We start from the raw sequence: 27500 nt of genomic DNA on the forward strand, positions 1-27500 counted from the left end.
TTTGTGGCAAAAGCTCGTCACGTCTGCTTATGTGAAAGCCAGCAGAGACGACTGATGACGTATGTGACTGTTGAAGGGGTGTCCCAGTTCGTAGGGGTTGATTTTCAACCTCTACCCCTTGTAGCTCCGTTTCAAGGGCAAGGGTTAAGGGCTAGGGCTAGGGCTAGGGGTAGGGATGAAAAATAGAATTGGAATTGGGCATAACTGATGAAGACGCAGCTGAAAGCTCAGGAAACGGCTCTAAATTAGGGGTGGGCGATATGGCAAAAATATCATATCACGATTTAAAGAAAATAAAATAACGATCTCGATTTTATCATGATCTTAAGTCGAAAATTGAAAAACAGACAATTTAGGGCAAAGAGCCTTTCTGAACAGATTTTAATGGGCTCTATGCACAGCTCTACTACTTCCTGAACATAAGGCAGGTTGCAGTAATTTGAACACTGTACAATTAGCGCGATCTAGCACTACTGATGGTGGTTTATGTACGTATGTCCTTCATATGTTTTGTGTAAGATGTCAAGGTGTTTTATTGTCCTAGTCCTGCCTCTTGGACTTTTTACCTTTTGTACTTTTTATCGTCATTGTTTTTGTCTAACATCAACCTGCCAATGGGACTGGGGATGGAAATTAGCCACTTCCCACATATTTACATGTCAATGTCCATCAATATGTACTGTTCCCATTTTTAAATAAATAAATTCCTTTTTAGGGTTGCAAAATTCAGGGAATTTTCAAAGTTGGAAACTTTCCATGGGAATTAATGGGAATATATGGGAATAAACTGGAATAAATCTGAAATTTACTAAATTGAAGGTTGGCCTTTAACAGGGAACTTATATATAGTTGCAGCATAATCTGGGCTGAAACAACCAGATTTAATGCAAGTAAACTTGAATATCTCTGCTATTCCTCAATCACATGCACACAGCACGCTGCTTAGTGTGTAGTAGTAATATTAGACTCAACATTCATGTTTTTTGTTGCTCAGTAAAAGAATTGAATGTTCATACAAGAATTAAAACTTGATAAAGTTCTACTCACAAATAAATCTGTTGAAATGTTTTTTAATTGTATTATTTTGCATGGATGTCTGTTTATGACAAAACTAAATATTTACATTTATGTTTGGATATGAAATGAACCCCAATTTCCAGTTAATTCCCATAAATTCCCATAATTCCCATGGAAAGTTTCCAATTTGGAATATTTCCAAAATTCCCCATCTTAACTTCCAGTGGAAAGTTTCTGGAAATTGACCTGAAATTTACTGGAAATTTCCCGCCCCTTTGCAGCCCTACTCCTTTTATACATTTAATAACACAATGACACGTATCTCCACTTCATTATGAGCTCGTTAGTGGAGGATTAAACGCTTCACTCTCATTGGTCGGCTGACCGGGGGGTGGGCGTGGTCACAATGGAGCCAGGTGCGTTCAAGGTCAGGTTAATATGGTGGGAAACCCCCCCCCCGGAGGTAAAGGAAGCTTCCAAACGTTTCTGTGGTGTTTTATTGATCCACTGATCGATGGGACCAGTGGTAGATCAACAGGTGTCTGACTCGCCAAAATAAAAGCACCAGTCCACAGAAATAAGAGAAATTAAATTAAAAACTTCCTCATGTGACTTATTAACTTTCATGAAGCAGTAACTTGTAAAGCCTGTGCATATTCTCATTTGTCCAGGTCATAGTATCTCAATGGAATTTAAAATCGAAAGAAGAGTTCATTTGCAAAAGCACATAACTCCGTTTTTATAAAATTCTAGAATCTTCATTTTTTATTTTTTATTTCCATAAGGTGATATCAGTCAAACCAAAGTTGAGTGACTTTGAGATGTAACAAAACAAACATATCTAAAAAAAAAAATAAAGTTTTATTGAAAACAACACTATGCAAAGAATAATTACAAAGCCTCAGCTCATTTTTTTTTCAAAATGGCGTTTATCTGCTTTTGCAAATGAACTCTTCTGGACTTGGTTATTTGTCTAGGAAGACGTTTAAACTCTCGTCCAAGAGGCTTCATCAGTTAAAATTCCATTGAGATAGTAACTAACTTGTAAAGTAATTCTGCAGCTTTCTGAGGAGTAACTAGTAACTAGTAACTGTAACTAAGACTGTAGCTGGGACTCACCTGCATGGCGATCAACACGAAGTCGATCAAGGTGCCGATTCCACAGAAGCCGACGGTGCAGAACTTCAACAGACCTGAGAGACAACGAGAGGAAGTCGCTGTCACAGTCATTCACTACGGTTGCCCCCGGTTACCGCTTTTTCTTCTTCTTCTTTTTTTTTTTTTTTTTTTTTTTACAGTTGAATTAATTCATTCTGATCTTAAAATGATTGTTTCAGACATTTTAAAAGTAGAAACAACAAAAGTTCAAACTATTTATTGATTAAAGGGATAGTTCACCCAAAATCGAAGCTCCTCTTCCCAGTTCGTCCAAACTTGACGCGAACCGGGAAGAGGAGCTTCGAGAAGCTTCCGCTACAAAACAAGCTTGAAATATAGACTTATTTAATTTTTTTCGGGACAATTTCTCATGTTGGGGCTTCAATACCAGAGGGACATTACATACGAGCAGCATGGAGGTATTTGGATGTTTTTTGGTGTGTCTTTTTGTTACGAAGACAGTTGGTATCCATTTGCAACCGTTATATATGGACATGCACTGCTACGCCGAGACCCCCTGTAACTCAGAGAAGCCACGGAATTTCAATTTTGGGTGAACTATCCCTTTAAATCTGATTATCTGGGTTGACTCGTTCCGCTGCCGGCTGTAATATGATTGTTCTGAAACGAGTCGCTCTTGGCTCGGCTCGGTTTGGCTCGACGTGGACCGACTGTTCGCCAGTGCAGCTGTTCTCCATCCAACACACACACACACACACACACAGACACACACACACACACACACACACACACACACACACACACACACACACACACACACACACTCTCTCAGCCTTTGTGGAGCTGCAGGTGTCTCATTAAACGGAGGATGAGAGGAGGAAACTCGGTCTGTTGATAATCAGTCGTTGTTGTTGTTGAACATCACACACACACACTCGCTTCATTCAGACTGGAGAATAATACACACTAAACCAGGAAACATTTAAAGGGATAGTTCAGCATTTTTGTCAAATTGACCCATTGCCATAACCCCTATAGTCGTAGCAGTAGGTTCGTTACCTTTAATTGTCGGTGCAAGCTATTTATAGAACGGCGGAGCAGAGCCGTGAGCTGCTCAGAGCTACGCTACGGAGGCTCGTTATGGGATTTCTTTGTTGGTTTCCCTCATCAAACTCATCAAATACACAATCCAACAACTCCACAACGCTCTGGTGGACAAGTTGTGAGCTGCACATTCACCACGCTATGAGATAATAACACAACGTTACCACACAGAGTTGTTTTAGAGGGAAATACAGAGACTGTTGATGAAAAACTGTCCCTGAAGGCAACGTGATGCATCAGTGGTTTTACATGAATTTCCCTCTAAAACAACTCTGTGTGGTAACGTTCTGTTATTATCTCATAGCGTGGTGAATGTGCAGCTCACAACTTGTCCACCAGAGCGTTGTGGAGTTGTTGGATTGTGTTAAGGTGGAAATACTAGAGTTCCTCTTTAAAGGACGACGTCGGCCATGTTTACCAGCTGCAGTTCCTCCTCCGACCACCAGGTGATGCTGTGATTAAAACTGACTGGAAAAACCTCTCACATCCACTTCAAACAGACCAGAAAAAGCTTCCCTGTTGAATTTCTCCAAAAGTTTCTGATCATGTCACATGATCGTCCTCAGCTCAGAGTGTTGGTGTAAGGCCAAGAATTAAAATCTGAATTGTATTTTCTTGTGATATGTGTGTATGTGTGTGTGTGTGTGTGTGTGTGTGTGTGTGTGTGTGTGTGTGTGTGTGTGTGTGTGTGTGTGTGTGTGTGTGTGTGTGTGTGTGTGTGTGTGTGTGTGTACCGAGGGCGGGGTATCCCAGGTAGAAGCGATCCGCTCCGAGCCAGCCCAGGAACAGCGACAGAGCCACAGCCACTTTGTAGGAGTAACCGCTCCTGAGAGGAAACGACAAACTGTTAGTTTCCATTCACAGGAGAATAATAACCGTTATAAGACGTAAAGGTGAAATCCAGCGATCTGATTGGTTGTTAGCCGTGGTATAATGAGCATCTACCACGGCTACTATTCTAAAGCCTTATCACAGCGTAGGCTATCACTCCGCCTCAGGCACGTATGACTGGTATGAATGGAAGTTGTTGTCATGTCTCCATGACAACGGACTGTTGCAGTCCGTAGCAACAGACAGCTGATGCACTGCAAAAACTCAAAATCTTTCCAAGAATATTTGTCTTATTTCTTGTCAAAATGTCTCATTTCTAGTCAAAACTAATCTCTTTCCACTTAAAATAAGACTCATCAGCTAAAAATGAACTTGTTTTTACATCATTTTCACTTGTTTCAAACTCATTTTCACTTGAAATAAGTAGAAAAATCTGCCAGTGAAAGCAAGTTTTTTGTGTTTGTAATAAGGAAGAAAAACTTGCTCCACTATCAGATTTTTCTACTTATTTCAAGTGAAAATCTGCTTGAAAGAAGTAAAAAGTGTCTAAAAACAAGCTGCTTTTTAACGTCAAATCAATCAATCAAAATAAACTTTAATGTCCCCGGAAGGAAAATCGAGATGTGTGATGTGATGAGTCTTATTTTAAAGGGACAACGAGGAGTTTCTATTTGGTTATAAAAAAGTCTGATATTAATGTGGATGAATCTACGTTACCACTTGTTAATGGTCCATTTTAGATAAATCTATGGTTTTGTCTCTATGGTTATTTTGTTATTTTAATTAGTGGCGGAAACACTGGAGGCTCATGGTAAATGTAGTATGAGAACACTTCGCTTTCCAAAACTCCTCGTTGTCCCTTTAACTAGAATGAGATTTGTTTTCACTAGAAAATTTATTTTGACTAGAAATAAGACAAATATTCTTGGAGTTTTTGCAGTGTGTTTTTACGATGTTAAAAATGTAGTAAAGTAGTGTAATTGACATGTTGAAGGTGAACTTTGACCTCCAGAGGGTTAACAATGGTAGAGGGGACTGAGCAGTGACAGAGGAAAAGATGCGTTGTGCGCTGTGTGTGTGTGTGTGTGTGTGTGTGTGTGTGTGTGTGTGTGTGTGTGTGTGTGTGTGAGCACTCACACGTTCCTGCAGGTGATGGGTTTGAGGAATCCCACCTCCTTCCCGCTGAACTTGAACTCCGTCCCGTTTTTGAATCGACAGCTGATGTTCGGAGCTGGGAGGCACTCGACTGGAAACACACACACACACACACACACACACACACACACACACACACACACACACACACACACACACACACAGAGAAACACACACACACACACACACACACACACACACACACACACACACACACACAGACAGATTTCCTTCAGTATTGTCCTGTGTATCCTCTCAAACATCTACTAACTGTGTCGTATTGTTGCTACTTTTTTCATTAACAGTTATCAACACTGAGTGAGTTGGTTGGTTCCAGATCGACAAGTCATTTGACATATTGAAGCATTTTATATATAAAGTAACGCAATAGTTACTTTTACTGGTAATTAGTTACTTTTATAACGGGGAAAATAACAGGTAACTAATTACTTTAACGTGCCCAACACTGTTCACACAGTACACCACACTGTCAGATAGTTTGTGCAACATTTTGGTCAAATTGTCCCATTGCCATAATCCCTATAGTCATAGCAGTAGGTTCGTTACCTTTAATTGTCGGTGCAAGCTATTTTTAGAACGGCGGAGCAGAGCCGTGAGCTGCTCAGAGCTACGCTACGGAGGCTCATTATGGGATTTCTTGGTTTCCCTCATCATCAAACTCATCAAATACACAATCCAACAACTCCACAACGCTCTGGTGGACAAGTTGTGAGCTGCACATTCACCACGCTATGAGATAATAACACAACGTTACCACACAGAGTTGTTGTAGAGGGAAATTCATGTAAAACCACTGATGCACGTTGCCTTCAGGGACAGTTTTTCATCAACAGTCTCTGTATTTCCCTCTACAACAACTCTGTGTGGTAACGTTGTGTTATTATCTCATAGCGTGGTGAATGTGCAGCTCACAACTTGTCCACCAGAGCGTTGTGGAGTTGTTGGATTGTGTATTTGATGAGTTTGATGAGGGAAACCTATAAGAAATCCCATAATGAGCCTCCGTAGCGTAGCTCTGAGCAGCTCACGGCTCTGCTCCACCGTTCTAAAAACAGCTTGCACCGACAATTAAAGGTAACAAACCTACTGCTATGACTATAGGGATTATGTTGAACTATCCCTTTAACTCTGATGGGTAAAAGTGAGAGTTTCAACGAGTGGATTTCTCCCTCAGCAACTCACCCCAGGCCGTTGTGTCCCTGCAGTTCAGCGGCTCCTGAGTGGCTTCATCGATCTCCGGCTTGGTGCAAAGATACATGAGCAGAGTGAAGGAGAATCAACTGTTTCACCACAGGGTCACAGGTTTGTTTCTGACTCTGAAACCTGGTTTGGACGGAAACTCTTTAAAAAAGAAAGAAAAAGTTAAAATATTCCTAACTTCATCCTGTTTTATTTCCCCCCTTTCTTTCTTTCTTTCTTTCTTTCTTTCTTTCTTTCTTTCTTTCTTTCTTTCTCACATTTTACTTTTAATAATATGTTTTTAAACTGTTTGAGGTTCAAAGATGTTAAATCATGTATCATTAGAGACGCTGACTCAAAGCAGATGTGTTCAGGGACCTCCTAAGATGAAATGAAACATGGTGTTGAAGATTTTTCTTTACTTTAAAGTGTTGTGTGCAGATATATTGAGCCCCCGTGAGTCAATACTTTGTTAAAACCTGCTTTTAGCCGCAGTTACAGCTGCAAAGTGAAGGTGAACTCTTTTACTGCCTCTAACAGCGTTTCCTCCATGATTGTTCTGGATTTAGCTCCATCCATCTTCACATCAACAACTCTGCAGCCACAAAGTTCAGTTCTGGGCTTTGATTTGTAAAAAATCCTTGAACATCATGAATCATTTTCCTTCCACTTTATAACAACGTGCTACTTTGTGTTGGTCTGTCACATAAAATACCAATAAAACACAATTAACCCTCCTGTCGTCCTTCTGGGTCAAATTGACCCAATCTGTTCCCTTCCTTCCTTTTTTCCAAAATCCGTTTTCCTTTCCTTCCTTCCGTCCCTCCCTTCGTCCTCATTTCTTCTTCCTTCCTCTTTTGATCCAATTGATCTGTTCCCTCCCTCCATCTTTCTTTCCATCCTTTTTCCCTTCCTTCTTTCCACAATCCTTTTCCCCTCCCTTCGTCCTTACTTCTTCCTTCCTTTTTGACCCAATCTGTTCCCTCCCTCCTTCTATCTTTCCTCCCTTCTTTCCCTTTGTCCTTCCTTCCTTCCAGGAGGGTTAAGTTTGTGGTTGTAACGTGACAAAATGTGGAAAAGAATACTACTTTCCTTATTAAAACAATACAAAAGACAAATAATAATGGAAATCACAGATAATACTAAGTGATAGAGGACATTTCACAGTAGAACGAGCCCCTTTACTTCCCGTATTTTGAGTTTATATTGCTGATAACCTACTTTTAAGTATTAATTTAGCTTGTTGTTGGGTATTTTAGCTGTAAAACACTTCCTGCTCCTCATATTTACACAGTTTAGGTTCAATAAGAAAATATCTGAGGCACAGTTTCCGTCCTGTCAGGTCATAACCGGTTAATAACTTAATTAAACCCTTAGTAACACACAGTAAACGTCGTGTTTTATCAATGTTTTTAGCCGTTAGCTCCAGGTGCCATAGATGAGGCGTTAAGGGACCACTTTTAAGTGTTAGTTTAGGTTGTTGTTAGCTTGTTGTTAGGTATTTTAGCTGTAAAACACTTCCTGCTCCTCATGTTTACACAGTTTAGGTTCAATAAGAAAATATCAGCCAGCAGCCACAAAAAATAAAAACACCATGAATCATTTTCCTTCCACTTCATAACGACGTGCTAGGCTACTTTATCTTGGTCTGTCACATAAAATCCCAATAAAACACATTTAAGTTTGTGGTTTAAACGTATTTATATTGCTGATAGCCTACTTTTAAGTGTTAATTTAGCTTGTTGTTTGGTGTTTTAGCTGTAAAACACTTCCTGTTCCTCATGTTTACACAGTTTAGGTTCAATAAGAAAATATCTGACACAGTTTCCGTCCTGTCAGGTCATAACCGGTTAATAACGCAGATAAACCCTCAGTAACACACACTAAACGTCGTGTTGTATCAATGTTTTTAGCCGTTAGCCGTTAGCTCCGTGGGGCGTTCAGGGACCGAGCGGGGGGGTAGTAAAGGATACTGTCCGAGGCCGAGGTCCTGGCAGCGGAGCGGGTCTTCTCCCAGCGCCGCCGACACCTGCGAGTAGTAAACACAGTAACACAACAGCGTCCACAGCCCCGAGCGGACACACAACACGGACACACACCACCGAGAAGAAGCGGAGGAGGCCGCCATGATGAGTCCGAGTCCGAGGCTGAAGCAGCGGAGCGGCCTGACGTCACCACAGCGTCACCGCGCTGCGTTCAGGGCGCTGCGCAGCGTGGGAGGTTAGAGCTCCCAGCCTCCCACTAAACAAACGGGCAAAAAGAGTGGGAGTAGGAGTGAAGTGCAGTATCTGTAAAAATGCCAAACTGAGAAAAACAGCTTTTTGTGTTTTTCATTGTCAGGTTTAAGCATCAAATTATGAATAACTACCAAGTCTATAACTAAAGTCTAAAATTAGATAAAGGTGGACTGAATTAAATGTGTTTTATAGCCCAGTTGTTGGTCTTTCTAACCAATTTTACAGTTTTATGGCAGATACTGCACTTTTGCCTTGGTTTTACTCCAATGGAGTTATGGAGTATATTATAGGATGTAGGGAGTACAGTTACTCTTTGCAGATACTGCACGTTGCCTTGGTTTCACAGTGCTTTTTTTTTGGATGGACAGCAAAATAAAAAGCTCAATTACTCTGGAAATTTTAGCAGTATCATATCAAATTTTCTTGGGAGCTCCCAGCCTACCACTAAACAAACGGGCAAAAGAAAGTAGCCTACTCCACACCAAGACCACAGCTGCAGTGACAAAATTCTTCTTTATTTTAACCACCAATGTCTCTGTCTCACTTTGGTTTATGGGATGTATGAATGAATAAATGAATGAGTGAAATTTTTTTTATTTTCGTGTCATGCCACCACTGTGGTCCATCCCATATGGGATTACAAGACACATTTAATGACAGATACAAGAAACAAGACTAGACAATCCTTCCTGGTGTTACCTTCCACACAGGTGTGACACAAATAAATAGTTTAAGATTATTTTCAGTACTCAACTATATATCGCTCTTCGTCTCATTGCTCAAGACTTTTCAAGAAATAAAGAAAATGCAAAAATATTCAAATGAAAAAGAAGTTTTAGCTTCTCAGCATCGTCTAACCACACAAATTAGTTATTTGGATCTACCTTACTAAACAGTTTTAGTCTTATAGAGTCGTAGAAAGGACAGTAGAACACTAAATGAATTTCATTCTCCACCTCAAAAATTATACAAAACATAGTTTTCTGAGCCAAATACCTGTTTTATTTCACAGTAAGTAGCAGCTTTGGTTTACCCCAAATATCTAATGCCCATCAATCTTTACTTTGTTGGAATAATAATCTATTTTAATACGTATGTAATTCAAGACACATGATTATTATGAGGACTGGGACTGGAAACAGTGATGGTCTCGTATTGGTTTGGTCTGGGTCTTGGTCCTTTATTCTCTGGTCTTGGTCTTGACTGCAACACTATAAACCGTTTCATACAAGTTATAAGTATATATATATTTATAATACATCCCACATTTTAATGCATTTATTGTATTAGTTTTTTTTTGTAATGGATTGAATAACCATTTGTTATTTATTTAACATCAACTGTTGTTGTATGATTCATTTTGTAGTGTTTTTTAAATCACAGTTCAAACCTCACTTTTATATCCACTCACAACATCAACATAATGTGTAAGAACTTACACAACTGAAATAATTTCTCAATATTCATCCAAGAAAAGGAAAAAAACAAACAAACATTTTATTTATTTATTATTTTCATATTTTAGTTATTGCAGTAAATTGACAACAATGTGATAATAACCATAGCCTAACTACAAAAAGCATCGACAGTAAGCAGACGTGTTGTTAAGATAGTTTTATTTCTACTGAAATTAAAGCACTTTCAAGCTCCAAAGATGATACAAATTTTAGTTTTGGTGGAAAAACAAAAATTCAACTGAAATAACGAATGTCAAATACATAAATAGCAGCAATGACAGAACCAAAAAAAACAACTTAATTATGATTAAAAAGTAAAGAATGTAGCCTCAAGGTTTGTGTTTGGTGTTTATGACTTCTATTTCTTTACGGTTTTTCTTCTTTCTTTTATGTCCAGTTATTCTGTGTCATTTTCTCTTTACATTATGTTATAGTTTAGTTATAATGTATTTTTCCTTCCTACAAATGCGGTTGTATATGCACACTATTATTATTATTATTATTATGAAGTTAGTAGTAAATTCAGAGGAGCATTTAAGTTATTGTATATAGGGAGAAGAGGTGGGACTTGATAGTCTTAGATTTCTCCTCACTCCTTTTTGAACATGTGTTGAGGTTTTGTTGGAGTAGTTTTTTTTTTTTTCAATCAATGAATCAGCGTTTCGGTTACACAAAATTAATCTACTTACTTTACTCAACAAAGAAATCAGAGCACTGGCTCGTCGTGTATCTTTCCTCCTGTGTTTTCCCACAGCCCCTGAACGCAGCATTAAAGCGACACTACAGCTGCTGCCAGTGGAGCCAGAAAGATGTGAGTTATTAAACCACTTTTTAACATTATTTAAACCCTGTTGTGTGTCTGTGTGCGTGAGCGGTTTGACTCTCCGCTTCTTCCTCTCACTCTTCATCCGGATGGAAACTCACACACACGTTTTAGTTGTGTTGTTTTTTATTATATTAGTTTGAGTTCAGGTGCAGTTTCTAGGCTAAGTCACTAGCGTCATGCTAATGTAACTCACTAAGGGAGGGTTGTGTTGAAGTTGTGTTGAAGTTGTGCAGTTAACGTGGTTTTAAAGCAGTAAACGGTGATGCAGACAGACACACACACACAGAGGTTGTTCAGGTTTAATAAAGTCGCGTTTGGTTTGTTAAAGTGTGTTAACGTGACGTCACAGCTGCTCGGTCACTTTTACACTTTGATGCACCTGTTGTGTTGCTGTTGTTGAGATTTATATCCTAAAAAACTCACACAACACACAAACACACTCATTATTTATTGTTATTAGTAGATAAATGTAATATATCCCATAACCCCCCCCCCTCCCTCCCTCCCCCCCCCCTCCTCCTCCCTCTGAGCCGTTGAGTTTCACTTCCTGCTTCTCAGGTGAGATCACAGGTGTGTGAGTGTGTGTGTGTGTTTCCTCCCTCCCCCCACGCACACAATCACTGAGTGAGACGTTCACGGACCGGTTTCGGTGCAGCTGAATGTGTGTGTACAGTATATATGTGTGTGTGTGATGTAAAGGTTGGGGATGTGTGTGTCTTTTGTTATTTGACCCTGTGTGTGTGTGTGTGTGTGTGTGTGTGTGTGTGTGTGTGTGTGTGTGTGTGTGTGTGTGTGTGTGTGTGTGTGTGTGTGTGTGTGTGTGTGTTTTCTGATAACGGGCTGATAACGACGTCACGTGAACGCACCACAGAGACTTCACACGGGCTTGGTTTACAGGTATTAAAATGTTCAGATGTTTCTCAACACAAACGCCACAAGTGGATATATTTATATTTATATAATTAACTGAATTACGGTTGTAGAGGATTTCTAGTGATCAGATTAGATCAATAAAACAGTAGTTAGTGGTTGTAACGCAGCAGCCTAGTGGCCTAGTTAGTGGTTGTAGTTAGTGGTTGTGTGTGTGTGGTGCGTTTGAGGTCCTTGGTTTTCTGTCTCTTTTCATGTTGTGTCATTAGTCCCATTAAGTTTAGTTAGTGTGTCTTTGTGGTGGTGTCTTGTCTTTTTATCTCAGTGTTGTGGTGCTGTTGTGTGTGTTTGTGGTTGTTTTCTACCAGTTTAAGGTAGTTTAGTGAGTCTTTGTGTTCATTTTATGTCATTTTGTGTTGTTTAGTGTTTCTTTTTGGATGTGTAGTGTTGGTCTTTCTGTCATTTTGTGTCTCTTTGTGTTAGTTTTATGATTTTTGTGGGATATTTTGTCTTTTTGTGCCAGTTTTTTGTGTCTTTGTGTAGATTTTATCTCATTTTTGTGTTGTTTTATGGATGTGTAGTGTGTCCTTGGGAATTTGTGCCACTTTGTTTTAGTTTTATGTTTTTTTGTGGTGTTTTTTTTGTCTTTTTGTGCCAGTTTTTTGTGTCTTTGTGTTGATTTTATGTCATTATGTGTTGTCTAGTGTTTCTTCGTGGATGTGTAGTGTCTTTTTGTGTTGGTCTTTGGTCTTTCTGTGGATGTGTAGTGTCTCTTAGGTCATTTTGTGCCTTTTTGTGTTGGTTTTATGTATTTTTGTCTTTTTGTGGCAGTTTTTTGTGTCTTTGTGTTGATTTTATGTCATTTTTGTGTTGTTTTATGGTTGTGTAGTGTCTCTTAGGTAATTTTGTGTCTCTTTGTGTTTGGTTTTATGATTTTTGTGTTTTTATGTTGATTTTATGTCTTCTTGCTGTTTTGTGTCTCTTTCTGTGAGTTTTTCAGTCTTTGAGTCTTGACGGTGCAGTGAACTTCACCTTCTGGGGTTTTATAGCATCTTTTCTTGTGATCGCCCATATGATAGGCCTATAATATAATATAATGATATAATAATAACGTGCTGCTGCTGTTGCTGATCTCTGCTCAGATCGATCCAGACCCTCGGACTCGGAGGGACCAGGATGTTTGAAAACGTCCCGGCAGGTAAACAACAAAACACTCTCAGCTGTTTGTCTGCAGCAGCTCACTGCTGAGGTGAAGATGATCAGCTGTGTGTTCACCCTGTGTGTGTCTCTGTGTGTGTTTAGTGCCGGCGGTCCTGGGGGCTCTGGAGCGGCTGCAGGCCCAGCTGGTCCAGAGGGAGGAGTGGACCCACAGCGACACACTGAGCAGCCTGAAGGACACACTGCAGAGTCCTCTGTTCAGCCACATCCTCACGCTGCAGCACTCCATCACGCAGCTACGCAGCCAGGTGAGAACACAACACAACCACAACACAACCACAACACAACACAACCACAACCACAGCACTCCATCAAGCAGCTACGCAGCCAGGTGACAACACAACACAACCACAACCAGAACCACAACACAACACAACCACAACCACAACACTCCATCAAGCAGCTACGCAGCCAGGTGAGAACACAACCAGAACCACAACACAACCACAACACAACACAACCACAACCACAACTAGAGTAAAACTATCTTCACGCTGCAGCACTCCATCAAGCAGCTACGCAGCCAGGTAAGAGACCGGGACACAACCACAACCACAACAAGAACCAGGACCAGATAGGAATAGTTCACCCAACATTGAAATGTCCCTCATCATGATCTCCTCCCCCTCATGTGGACTAAGGGCTGGGAGAAGTTTCAGAGTCCTCCGTGGCTTCTCTGAGTTACAGGGGGTCTCGGCGTAGCAGTGCATGTCCATATGACGGTTGCAAATGGATACCAACTGTCTTTGTAACAAAAAGACACACCAAAAAACATCCAGATACCTCCATGCTGCTCGTATGTAATGTCCCTCTTGTATTGAAGCCCCGACATGAGAAATTGTTCCGAAAGAAATTAAATAAGTCTATATTTCAAGCTTGTTTTGTAGCGGAAGCTCCCAGCACTGCTCTTCCTGGTCCGTCCAAATCTCGGAAGAGGAGCAGCATGGAGGTATCTGGATGTTTTTTGGTGTGTCTTTTTGTTATGAAGACAGTTGGTATCCATTTGCAACCGTCATATGGACATGCACTGCTACGCCGAGACCCCCTGTAACTCAGAGAAGCCACGGAGGACTCTGAAACTTTTAAATTTCAATTTAATTTCATTTAAATTTTGGGTGAACTATCCCTTTAACAAGTCTTCATCAGGATATGAGCCAACTTATTGATTACACAGGTGTTTTAAATCACGTAGTAGAGCCCATAAGAATCATGTGACCCGGCAAAAACACAAGATACTATAATGTGTAGACATCAGAAACATCACATTTAAAAGATAAACACAGCAGACAACATTATCAAGAAATAGCATTCATATTATTCATATTATTTCACAAAAAAGGAGAAAAACCTATCTCCTCATTAAGACCAGGACAGGACATGATGTGTCTTATGTGTAGATCCAGAAAGTCTGGTGTTGTAAGAGGCTTCAGTCCATCACCTCCTCTCAGGTTGTTGGGGACGACCTCGTCACCTCGATGACCAAACATATCACAGAGTCAGGATTAGTGACAGGTGTTGTAGTGTTGGACCATGGGATAGCTGGGATGTTGAGTTCTTATGGCGTATCTGTTGGTAAAGTCCTTAATGTTCTGAGCCATGAGCCGTGCTGCCGTATGGGACAGAGCTAAAGGTTTTGTGGGGCTGTTGTTCAGCTTCAGGTCTTCTGATGGAACGTTAGAAACAAGATGTTTTGGTACCAACCAACACATTACATCTCTGCTAAGCCACGAGTGGCTCGGGAAGCTCCTTTTTGACTGCACCACCATCCTCAGACAGTCAGTTTGTTTCCCTTAGTTTATCAACACATTACATTCATTCTTTTAGTTGGAATAAAACATTTATCCTGCCGGTGGTCGACCAATGATAAACGGATGTTTAATTCTGTAACTGTACAAGACTTCTTCGTCTGATTATTGATGATCACTTCATTGTTCCCTCTGTCAGGATCCTGTATTGGAACGATTCTGATTGGTCGGTAGTTTGAGCCGTTGCTGGTTTTCTATTAAGTTAAAGGTTGAATATGTAGAATCTTTATTAAAAGCTATATTTAAAAAAAAAGAGGGCGTTTAGAGGGGTACAGAATGAAAGTATTGCTTTTCCATAAAAACATTTTTTTTTAGTCTGAATTAATATTTTAAAATGTTTTGACGGGGTCGACAATGACTTTCTGTCAACGTTGTGTTTACATTCGTACCTGCCTGTAGCCGACATGTGGCTCAGTTCTCCGTTGTTTTCCTGCCTCCTCCCGGTCGGATGCGTTTGTTTCCAACCAAGCCTTTTTAATAATCAATCGGTGGATCAATGGATGATCATATACTTGTTAGGATGGGTGTATTTGTGTAGTCTCTAGCAATGGTCTGGCAATCGACTGCTGGAATTCTTTTTCTGTTGTTGTTCTGGTAATTCTACATATTCAACCTTTAACCAGGTGAGGAGTTCAGCATCCGGCGTTACCATGGTGATTTACCCTCGTTAGTAACAGGTGAAGTTATGGGGCAATGACGACTTAAAGCAGATATCAGCTTCACGGCCGTTTCGGCTAATGCTGCGTTCAAGGCAGGCTTTTGAAACCGTAAGTTACAGCTTCAAGTCACAACTACGACTTGGTAGCGTTCCAGGTAACCCGTAGCTCGTGTTTTTACCATCCTGTTGTCTGTGAAAGTTCCCTATAACGGCCACTCGTAACTTCCGACCCGTGAACTCGTACCAGATCGAACTGGTATGACTTCACAGGAAGGAAAAACACAAAGTACGAGTTTCTTTGAACGCACCATGAGTTAGCAGCCCCCGCCCTTGTCAGGCATCAATTGGTCCTCGTGCTACGTCACCACATTCACGCGCATCCCTTGGCTGCACACACAGCCCTTCATGCCGTTCTCTCTCCTCATTGGATAACACTTGTATCCCACAAGGAAAATTTTCTCCTCGGGTTACAGCAGAGCAGAGTGACGGAGAGACTCGTGTTTAGGCTGAAATACTTCATGTAAGTGATTGCTGACGGAAAATAGGACTATTTAGGACTTATATTAACAAAAACATTCCACTGATATCTGCTTTAAAAAAAATAAAAAATCCTGCTTCAGCGTTCAGAGAAGTGGGCGTGGCCTGACGCCGGTGTAGCTCCTCCTCCTCCTGTTGCAGCTCAGTGTTTCCTATCAGCAGCATCTCCTCCCCCTCCCCTCCCCCTCCCCCCCCTCCTCTCTTCTCCATCTGTATTCAGCTGCAGCTCGTCCTGACGTGGCGGCGTCAGCCTTTACAATAAACAATCTGCAGCCAAATTAAGATAATGGCAATAACCGCTGGGCTGCAGGGCTTCATATTCTAAGTGCTGCGAAGGTCAGAGCAGAGTCTATGAATGCTGCGCTGTATGAAGCCGGGACTTCTCTCTCTCTCTCTCCCTCTCTTTATTTCTTTATTTCCCCCTCCCTCCCTCCCTCCCTCCCTCCCTCCCTCCCCCGGCTCTCTGCGGATCTATCAAGCTTTAATATCTAAAAAAGAGTTGTATATGTATCTATATGATGGTTGTAGATGATTTCTAGTGATCAGATTAGATGAACGCAGCACAGCAGCCTATTGGCCTAGTTAGTGGTTTATTTATTCATTTATTTATTTATGATTTTTGTGGTGTTTATGTCTGTTTGTGCCAGTTTTTTGTGTCTTTGTGTTGATTTTGTGTCTTTCTGTGTTATTTTGTAGATGTGTAGAGTCTCTTCGTGGAGGTCTTCTGACTTTTTGTGCCGGTTTTTTGTGTTGATTTTATATCATTTTGTGTTTAGTGTTTCTTTTTGGATGTGTATGTGTAGTGTCTTTGGTTTTTCTGTGGATGTGTAGTGTCTCTTAGGTCATTTTGTGTCTTTTTGTGGCAGTTTTTTGTGTCTTTGTGTTGTCTTTCTTTATTTCTTTATTTATTTCCCCTCCCTCCCTCCCTCCCTCCTCCCTCCCCCCTCCCTCCCTCCCTCCTCCCTCCCCCCTCCCTCCCTCCCTCCCCCGGCTCTCTGCGGATCTATCAAGCTTTAATATCTGGTGTCTTGGTGTGAGTAACGGCCTTGTCGAGGCGTATTGATGAAATGGCTGCTGATCTTGCTCCGTCAGCCGGGGCCTAAATAAGCCGCAGACTGATAAGTTTCCACAATGTGAGTGTAAAGGTCATTAATACATTACCTGTTCAGAGAGAGGAGCAATCTATTGATTTTCTCTTCCCTTCTCCTCCCTCCACTTACCCCCGGGCCGCTCCGCTTCATTTTTTAAAACTCTGTGTCTTTCTTTCTTTTCTTTTCTTTCTTCCTTCTTCTTCCACAACGTCCTTGTTGCATATAAGGCCCATCCCTCCATCCCTCCATCCCTCCATCCCTCCATCCATCCATCCCTCCATCCCTTCCTCATCCCTCCATCTCCCTCTCTGTGTTGAATGAATCTTTGTTTTTATGTTTGGTGCTAAAACCTGAAGCTGCTGGAGGAAGAAGAGGAAGTTCATGGCACCGGTCCAACGTTAGGAGAGACCACAGAAATAACACACCGACACACCGACACACACACACACCAACACACACACACCGGCCGCGTGGACTAGAGTGTGTGAAGCTACATGAGTCCATGTTGGTTGTAACGGGCTCGTTAAAGGCTGCAGACGCGGCTCTACACGGCCCAGTTGGTTAAAAAAAGACGGTTTGATCTGGATTTATAAATCCCTTATTTTTCCATCCAGGATCAATAATCAATAATTTATCTTTACTTTTATCCCAGTTGGACCCAAACTTCTCTAGATGAGCAGATCTAGATCCTGAGTGTTAAATGTGACTGAAGCTGAAACATCTTCTAAACAGCCAGACCTGATCTGACCCGCAAAATATAAATAAAAAAGCAAATGTACAGCACATTAGTCAAATACATTGTGAATATTTTCCCATGTGTTTCAAATTCAAACTTCAAATTTCACATTTCATTTAATTAGCCTATCCAGTAGTTGGGAAAAAGTTCTTCATTTGTAGAATAATCAAAAGTTAAATTTAGGCAAGGCAATTTTATTTGTATAGACAGTTTGTCTCAAAGGGCTTTACATGGCATCGTAACAACATCCTCTGTCCTTAGACCCTCAGCTATCTACTTTATCACTGTTATAGTTTAAAAACCAGATGCAAAACAATAGAAAATGAACGTTGCCTTCAGGGACAGTTTTTCATCAACAGTCTCTGTATTTCCCTCTAAAACAACTCTGTGTGGTAATGTTGTGTTATTATCTCATAGCGTGGTGAATGTGCAGCTCACAACTTGTCCACCAGAGCGTTGTGGAGTTGTTGGATTGTGTATTTGATGAGTTTGATGATGAGGGAAACCAAGAAATCCCATAATGATCCTCCGTAGCGTAGCTCTGAGCAGCTCACGGCTCTGCTCCGCCGTTCTAAAAATAGCTTGCACCGACAATTACAAGTCACTTTTGATGCAAAGTTGACATTGTTTGAGATGTTTTTGTTCTGACAACTTGACATAAAGACAATTTAAACTGTCATAGCAGACCTAATGGACAAACTTTAAAAATGATCTCAAGTTGTCATAACAAGGAACATCTCAAACAATGTCAACTTTGCATCAAAAGTGACATAACTTACTGAATGACACTTAACCACAGCTGTCAGAAGTATTCATTGTGTTATGTCAATCTGATGAATACCTATTACAGTAAAGTGTTACCTAACTTTCCCTTTAAACCAGAGAAGAAGGAGAAGAAATTCAGTCAAACAGCTTCACACTGTCAAACATGTATCACCTCCTATCTGACATATCTCCTCCTCCTCCTCCTCCTCCTCTCTCCTCCTCTAGTTGAGCAGCATGCCTCCTGACGGCTGCAGTGAGTTCAGTTTCTCCCAGAAGGGTCAGCTGATCGTGAGTAATCCAGCGGCGGCGAGCGGCTCGGCCCCGCCCACTCTGTCTGCTGCCCCTCCCCCCTCCTCTTCCTCCCCCTTCTCCCCCTCCTCCTCCTCCTCCTCCTCCTCCGTCCTGACCAATGGCTCGTCTCCGCCCATCCATCAGACTGACCTCCTCCAGAAGTGGATCGTCGCCACCGCCAAGGTGTGTTGAGCCATCACACACACACAACTGCAGACTGCACCTTTAAAGGGACAATGAGGAGTTTTGTTAAAGCGAAGTGTTTCCACACTACATTTATGAGCCTCCGCACCGTGAAATTCTTTGACCGGCGCAAGACAGACTCATGTTTTCATTCATCAAGAATTAAAGTCAGAGGTTGGAAGACGATCACATACCGTCGTAGTTCCCACCATAAACGGCAAAAACTCTACATCTTTCCAAGAATATTTGTCTTATTTCTTGTCAAAATGTCTCATTTCTAGTCAAAACTAATCTCTTTCCACTTAAAATAAGACTCATCACCTAAAAATGAACTTGTTTTTAGATCATTTTCACTTGTTTCAAACTAATTTTCACTTGAAATAAGTAGAAAAATCTGCCAGTGAAAGCAGGTTTTTTGTGTTTGTAATAAGAAAGAAAAACTTGCTCCACTATCAGATTTTTCTACTTATTTCAAGTGAAAATCTGCTTGAAAGAAGTAAAAAGTGTCTAAAAACAAGCTGCTTTTTATGTGATTTTACATATAATGAGATTTGTTTTGACTAGAAATGACATTTTCACTAGAAATAAGACAAATATTCTTGGTAAGATTTTGAGTTTTTGCAGTGGCATAAACGGAGATTCGGCGGCGTTATTCTCATGACTCGCCACGAAACCGAAAGTAAAGAAACGCTGGTCGGCTCGCCCAGCATTTCCACCACCACTAATAATAACAAAATAACCATAGAGACAAAACCATAGATTTATCTAAAATGGACCATTAACAAGTGGTAACGGAGATTCATCCACATTAATATCAGACTTTTTATAACCAAATAGAAACTCCTTGTTGTCCCTTTAAACAGCAAATCACCAACCTGTGTCTGTGTGTATTTGTATCTGTGTGTGTATCTGTGTGTGTGTGTGTGTCTGTGTGTGTGCAGGGCCGCCACACGGAGCTGGTCCGTCTGACTCGGCCCGTCTCGGGCGGCGGTCTGGGCTTCAGCGTGGTCGGTCTGAATCCAGCAGGAAGCAGCTGTCAGGGCGTCTTCGTCAAACACATCCAGCCTGGAGGCGTCGCACACAGGTCCAACTCATTAACTCATTACTATAATCATCATAATCATAATTAACGGGTTATAATGAGGCAGTCGTTAGTGGATCTGCAGATGAATAAATAAATATATAAGATGATTCTCTGTAGCGCCACATGATGGAATAAAAGTCTTGAACGCAAAGTTCTTTTGTGAACTTTACCGCATTTTGTAACAAGTTGTTACATAATGCACCAAATTATTACATTTTCTTCATATAAAAAGTGCAAAACCTGCATTTTGTAATAATTTGGTGCATTAACTTATAACAAAATGCGGCAAAGTTTATTAAACATTGCATTCAAGAATTTTATTACAAAATGTGGCAGATAATTAGAAAATGCAGCGTTGTTACATAATTATTTTGGCACTACATGCACAATGAAAACATTTACCTCGTTAAAGAGCGGTACAGTTATTATGAAGTTATTCAATTAGGCCTATTTAACATGAGTGGTTGTAATGTAAAGAACAGAGGATGCTGCAGGAGATATTTTCACAATAAGAGTCTCTGAGGATGATAAGATAAGATGATGCACTGTAGCGCCACATGATGTAATAAAAGTCTTGAACGCAATGTTTAATAAACTTTGCCGCATTTTGTAATAAGTTGTTACATAATGCACCAAATTATTACATTTTCTTCATATAAAAAGTGCAAAACCTGCATTTTGTAATAATTTGGTGCATTATGTAGCAACTTATCACAAAATGCGGCAAAGTTCATGTGCCAAATGTGCCAGATTATTAGAAAATGCAGCGTTGTTACATATTTATTGTGGCGCTACATGCACAATGAAAACATAAACCATCGTTAAAGAGCAGTTATTATACATTATACACTATACAGTTATTATGAAATTATTCAATTATTTAACATAAGTTGTAATGTAAAGTACAGAGGATGCTATTTTCACAATAAGAGTCTCTGAGGGTGATAAGATGATGCACTGTAGCGCCACATGATGTAATAATCAGACACATTTTGTAATAAAAGTCTTGAATGCAATGTTTAATAAACTTTACAGCATTTTGTGATAAGTTGTTACATAATGCACCAAATTATTACAAAATGCAGGTGTTGCACTTTTTTTATGAAGAAATGTAATTATTTGGTGCAATATGTAACAACTTGCTACAAAATGCGGTAAAGTTTATTAAACATTGCATTCAAGAGTTTTATTACAAAATGCGGAAGAATATTACAAAATGTGGCGCTACAATCAAAACATTTACCTCGTTAAAGAGCAGACCAGTTATTATGAAGTTATTCAATTATTTAACAATATATTTAATGCTGCAGGAGATATTTTCACAATAAGAGTCTCTGAGGACTGTGTGGGTTAGGGTTATAATTTAAACAACATTAGTAAGTGTGTGTAATGCTTTTGTATTTTTTTTTTCTGTTTATTGAATTTTGCATATTAAAAAAACTATTTTCCCTACAGTAGTAATTACAGATGTAAGTTCAACATACCACAGAGCAGATACCAACGCCCCCACCTCCAGCCCCAACGGACACATGTAGTTAAATAGCAAAGAAAAACTAACTAACTAACAAAATGATGGGATAGAGGAAGAGAGAAAGAGGATAAATCAATAAACAAGTGAATAAATTAATGAATGAATAGATAAAACATAAAATATTCAGATAATAATAAAAGTAATAGGCTACTAATAGTAGGTATTGCCTTGTTGTTTACAACTACTTCCGGGTAGAAAACCAGCATGAGAACAATAGTGACAAGTTTGTATCTCGTTTTTCACGTCACTATATCACCGTTTAGACTAATCTGATGTTTGTAAAGTTTATAAAACCAATGACTGGACAAACATTACTATTTACGTGTGCACATTTTTGTAATTAGTCATGGTTATCATAGATTAGCCGGGCTAACGGTTAGCTACCTGTTTAACTTTAATAACTCAGTGACTCAATAAACGCTCCATGAATAAATATTTTCTCCAGCGGATATCTGAGTTCCAACATGACTGAGCTAACTGGAGTAGTTTCATGTGGTGTCCCACAACGGGAGGGTTTTAACAGCTGACGTCCTGGTGTTAGCTTAGCCACCGTTAGCTTAGCTACTGCTGTTAGCTTAGCTACCGCCGTTAGCTTAGCTACCGCCGTTAGCTTAGCTACAGTAAGCTTAGCTACCGCCGTTAGCTTAGCTACAGCCGTTAGCTTAGCTACCGTTAGTTGTCCCTGTCAGCTGAGCCACTGATGCTTTCTAGACACTGTGATTCCCCCAAACTGAATAAATACAACACATAGCAACACAAAACACACACACAGAAATAGTAATGTTTCTTCAATCATTTCAGATTTGTCTAAACGGTGATAGGGCGTGAAAAATATGATATATAGCTAAACTCTCGTTCGTTACTATTGATCTCATTCAAATTACAGCTGGTTTTCTACCAGGAAGTAGTTGTACAACAACAAGGAGATTCGGTCTATAAAAACCAAATAAATAGATAAATGAGACCAATAAAGCGTGTGTGTAGTTTTAATAACTGGTGGATTACTATCGCTCTCTGTTCTTTAGGGCCGGGCGTCTTATGGAGCGGGACCAGATCTTGGTGATCAACGGCAGCGCTCTAGAGCCGGGGCTCAGCCAGCAGCACGCGCTGACGCTGCTGCAGCAGCCGGGGGACGCCGTGGAGCTGGTGGTGGCCCGGGACCGCACACCGCCCGCTACCGCTGCTGCTACTGCCGCCGCTGGCACAACCACCGCCGTCACCACGGTGAGGAGAACACTGTACAGTACACCCATCACTTCTAGAATCTGTGAGCAACTGATCGGTGCAGTTGAACAATCAGTTTGTTCACAATTGAGCAATATCGAGGAAACGTTTCAGTTCATTCATCAAGCAAATGTCATTTTTAAAAAGCAAAAGAGTGAAATTCATGCAAAACCGCTGATGCAGGTTGCCTTCAGGGACAGTTTTTCATCAACAGTCTCTGTATTTCCCTCTAAAACAACTCTGTGTGGTAACGTTGTGTTATTATCTCATAGCGTGGTGAATGTGCAGCTCACAACTTGTCCACCAGAGCGTTGTGGAGTTGTTGGATTGTGTATTTGATGAGTTTGATGATGAGGGAAACCAAGAAATCCCATAATGAGCCTCCGTAGCGTAGCTCTGAGCAGCTCACGGCTCTGCTCCGCCGTTCTAAAAACAGCTTGCACCGACAATTAAAGGTAACGAACCTACTGCTATGACTATAGGGATTATGGCAATGGGCCAGTTTGACTAAATGTTGAACTATCCCTTTAAATTCTCTCCAAAGCGTCAAAGCCACACTTCAGTTTTACTGTCAGAGTGACATGTTAAAGGTATAGTACGTAGGAATTCCCCCCATCTAGCGGTGCGGTTGCATATCTGAACGTATTCTTGATGTTGCATTCAGGTGAAATGGGGCAGACGTCAGACAGACAACAGACGCTGCATGTAACAGGATAAACAAGTGGTCTGACAACATGTTGTCATGGTGATGTGGTCTGACAACATGTTGTCATGGTGATGTGGTATTGTTTTAGTAAAATGACATCCGGTTGGTTTGCCGACGGCCGTCTGCCTGACTGCACCTGAATGCAACACCGGTGCCTCCGTCCTTCCTCACACTACACAGTGGTGACAGTTTTAACAGGCCGTTTCCGTGGTTACCTACGGTCACGATGCAACATGGCCGCCTCGGTTCGGTGCGTCGCCCACTTATGTGTTTGTAACGACTTGTAACAACTCATTCTAAGGAACCAGAAAGCTTTCATTTGTAGCAGCTGTGATTCACCTTCAGTCAAATACGGATTTATGAAAGACAGGTTTGATTTTTGATCATAAAAAGACAAAATAAGTTGAGATTTGAGATTTATTTATTTTTATTAAATGGGAACAGTTCATATTGATGGACATTGACATGTAAACTTGTGGGATTGTAGCCAAGTGGCTCATTTCCATTCCCAGTCCCATTGGCAGGTTGATGTTAGACATGAAAACAATGACGATAAAAAGTCCAAGAGGCAGAACTAGGACAATAAAACACCTTGACATCTTACACAAAACATATATGAAGGACGTCGACATACATGAACCAGCAGTTAACTGACCATAGACGGTTAAAAGAGTGGGTAAGGGGACCAACAGATTACTGAGAAGTTATAAAGAGCTACAGTGCTAGTTAAAGAGCTACAGTGCTAGTGTTAAAGTGCTGTTTGCTAAATTGCACGATGCCCCAATAAAGTGCAGGATCGACTTAAATGCAGATGTGTGTCCAAGTTACATACTGGGGCTTTAAAACACCAACAACAATAGCAGCAGCAGCGTAGAGGAGTGACACTGAAACCAGCTTTATCTGCAGTGTGTCATCACTCTCTCACACACACACACACACACACACACACACACACACCCCCCCCCCCCCCCCCCAGCAGCAGCCTGGCTGTCACTCAGGACAAGCGGAGCTGAGAGAGCATCAATCACAGCTGGAGGTGGCTGTGCTGTGCGGCCACGCCTGCGTATCAGAGTGAGACCTGGGCCCGTATTCCTAAAGATTCTAAGAATCCTCTCAGAGAGCTCCTAACTTAACCTAAAAATTCCTAGCAAGGAGTCTTAGCTTAGGAGTGATTCCAGAACACTCTCAGAGAACTCTGAGCAAGGAGTGGACAGAGACTCCTATCTTAGTGAGGAGGTGTGGTTGACCCCCGTTGCTAGGTATGAGTCATCATTTCAAACGCTGTGATTGGTTGATCCATAAAGTTAGATAAAGGGGCGGTGTTTAGCTCAGTTGGTAGAGCAGCCGCCCCATGTGTTGAGGCTATAGTCCTCGCTGCAGGTGACCCGGTTTGAATCCTGTGTCGAGCAGTCCTATCATGTCATTCCCTCTCTTTCTGCTTCATCTCTCTCTCTCAATTGTTCTGTCAATTAAAGACCAAAAAGCCCAAAAAACTTAAAAAAAAGCTAGATTAAAAAATATACTTTTGGTGATAATGTGCAAAGGATGGACCCTCAAATCGATAAATTTAACCATAGAATCCAATGTTATGAAGACTGTGTAATTGTAAAAAATATTTCACATAAAACAAAATATCTGTTAAATGAATTGTAAGCTATACTTTAAAATTATCCCACAAAATGTGTGAAAACTTGCACAGTATTGACATAGTGAAATTTATATGTATTTGCTTATATTAATTACCATGCTAGTAATTTTTGCACTTTCAACTTTCAACATTTCAACTCAATTTGGTATTAACAAGGGTAAAATGGCTCAGCTTTCATCAGTGTCTGTGATTGCTGACCGGCCTATAAGAAGCAGTGTTGGTTGGCTTTGAACTCTACCACAAACCAGTGAACAGCAATGGAGAAGAAAAGAACAAGGAAACCCAACTGGAACAGGAACAATCTGTAGCGTTTCATTAATTCACTGTCATCCAGTGTTTGGAGAATATCTCTCCTGCCTCTTCTGTCCACCATTTTGTCCTCTGCTTAGGGAACTCCTAAGCCACTTAAAAGTCCTCTTCCCCACTCTTAACAGATCCCACCTTAGGAGCTCTCTTAAGAGCTAGGATTCTTTAGAAATAGGCTTTTATCTTTACTAGGATCTACTCTTAACTTTTAGGAGAAATTCTAAGAAAACATCATGATTCTAAGAATTTTCTTAGAATTTGGCCACTAGGAGCAACTCTTTGCACTAAGAATCTTTAGGAATACGGCCCCTGGTGTTTATGACGGGCGGTGAGGCTGCTGACTTTGTCTCAGATGATGTTTATGACCTCTGAGCCAATAGGAAATCAACTTAGTGCTCCACTTGCAGCATCGCTCCTGACAATATGTATTTAAGTCTGAGAGGAGCCGCGATCAATGAATGTCGACATGACGGCGGTGTCAAAGCCCGGCGGCGGGGGAGGAGGGAGGAGGGAACACGGGAGGGGGGGGGGGGGGGGGGGGGGGGGGGGCTGAGGATGAGAGAGGGAGAGGTTCCCAAGCTGCAGGTATCTCTGCAGAAACCTCTGTCTGTTTGTTGTTACCTGCAAAGCATCATGGGTGTTGGAGTCTAATAAAAGACACATTCAACCTCCTTCTAATCATTTTCTAATGGATCAATAAGTCACATTTTACAATGAGAAAAACTGAATCTGCACAAAATCCAGTTAGCATTAGCTGTTAGCCAGTTAGCATTAGCTGTTAGCCTCCTAACACACACAAGTAGTTAATAACTGTATTGATCCCTGGAGGGAATTAGTTTACTAATGAAAATTATTTGGTTACGAACAAACTCCTGGTGGAAAAATGAAACAGAGATAGACGTGTATAAAATATAACATCTTCAATGTAAATAAAAAGATTAAACTATAAATGATGCATTTATCCAATAGCAGGAAAAATAAACATATTTGCATATTGACAACATTGAAACTAAGAACACAGAGTAAATGGAATAACACAGGAAGAAAGCAACACTGAAGCAGTTTATTTCATTATAAAGGGGAGACACTACAGGTGAATAGGGTAAAAATCTTAACTAACAGATATCACCATTAAACTTCCCAAGTTTATCACTCACATTAAGACAAATATGTTTTGTATTACAAGTTTTGTCAAATTTTATGTTTAAATATGTAAATGAGGCAATATCTAATTAAATATGCGCGAATTTGCATATATTTCCAGAACCGAAATCTGAAAATGGATAAAGCTACTTTCAAAATTCTTGTTTTATTTAGTTGACATATTAGAGTCTTTAGTTTTTCCAGAGGAGGATTTTGGATATCTCTTTTTATCACTCTGTAAATGAGAAAATACTGTCACCAGCCCTAAAACATCAAATTTCTCCATGTTTTTAGTAATAAAATGTTGTATAATTGAGGCTGTGAATGATGTATCAACAATCCCCTCTGTAAAAACCTTCAGAATATAGAAAGGGATCAAACTGGAAAGTTTGGTGTCTGTAGTGCATGGAAAAACAGTGTTTTTGCTTGTAGTGTCTCGCCTTAAATCTGTGGAAAGTGTTGCTCAAAATGGGTTCAGATGAACGTGACAGGTGCAGAGGACGAGGTCGCACAAACAAACACCGTACAAGACGAGGACGCAGAAGAGAAGAGAAGAAAAGAACAGAAAAGAAAAGAACAGAAAAGCAAAGCAAAGCAAAGCAAAGCGCTCAGAGAGAAAAACGAGGCGGTGACAGAGCGGAGCAGGTCTGGACTGTTAATATGAGGCGAGGATCACAGGTCAGCTGCAGCCGTAATGATTCTGCCCCGCTCTATTGTTGGGTCATTATCGCACAGAATTACACTGTCCCTCTTGTTTG

General features: G+C 40.6%; 2 protein-coding genes across 2 annotated transcripts in view; one reads left to right on the forward strand and one right to left on the reverse strand.

The window, feature by feature from the left end:
- The window catches only part of tm2d1 (TM2 domain containing 1), a gene marked incomplete at its 5' end in the record, with an annotated part of 11476 nt that extends 4971 nt beyond the window's left edge, over positions 1 to 6505 (reverse strand). The window contains 4 exons of the mRNA XM_083970965.1: positions 2137 to 2210; positions 3975 to 4066; positions 5209 to 5317; positions 6430 to 6505. Coding sequence (XP_083827091.1) covers positions 2137 to 2210; positions 3975 to 4066; positions 5209 to 5317; positions 6430 to 6505 — 351 coding nt within the window. The remainder of the gene's footprint in view (positions 1 to 2136; positions 2211 to 3974; positions 4067 to 5208; positions 5318 to 6429) is intronic.
- Positions 6506 to 10882: 4377 nt separating this feature from the next.
- The window catches only part of patj (PATJ crumbs cell polarity complex component), a 190137-nt gene continuing 173519 nt past the window's right edge, over positions 10883 to 27500 (forward strand). The window contains exons 1-6 of the mRNA XM_083970966.1: positions 10883 to 10931; positions 12959 to 13014; positions 13119 to 13282; positions 18852 to 19100; positions 20042 to 20184; positions 22741 to 22939. Coding sequence (XP_083827092.1) covers positions 12993 to 13014; positions 13119 to 13282; positions 18852 to 19100; positions 20042 to 20184; positions 22741 to 22939 — 777 coding nt within the window. The 5' untranslated portion in view covers positions 10883 to 10931; positions 12959 to 12992. The remainder of the gene's footprint in view (positions 10932 to 12958; positions 13015 to 13118; positions 13283 to 18851; positions 19101 to 20041; positions 20185 to 22740; positions 22940 to 27500) is intronic.

The sequence above is a fragment of the Trachurus trachurus genome (genome assembly GCF_905171665.1).
Source record: "Trachurus trachurus genome assembly, chromosome: 4".
NCBI lineage: Eukaryota > Metazoa > Chordata > Actinopteri > Carangiformes > Carangidae > Trachurus > Trachurus trachurus.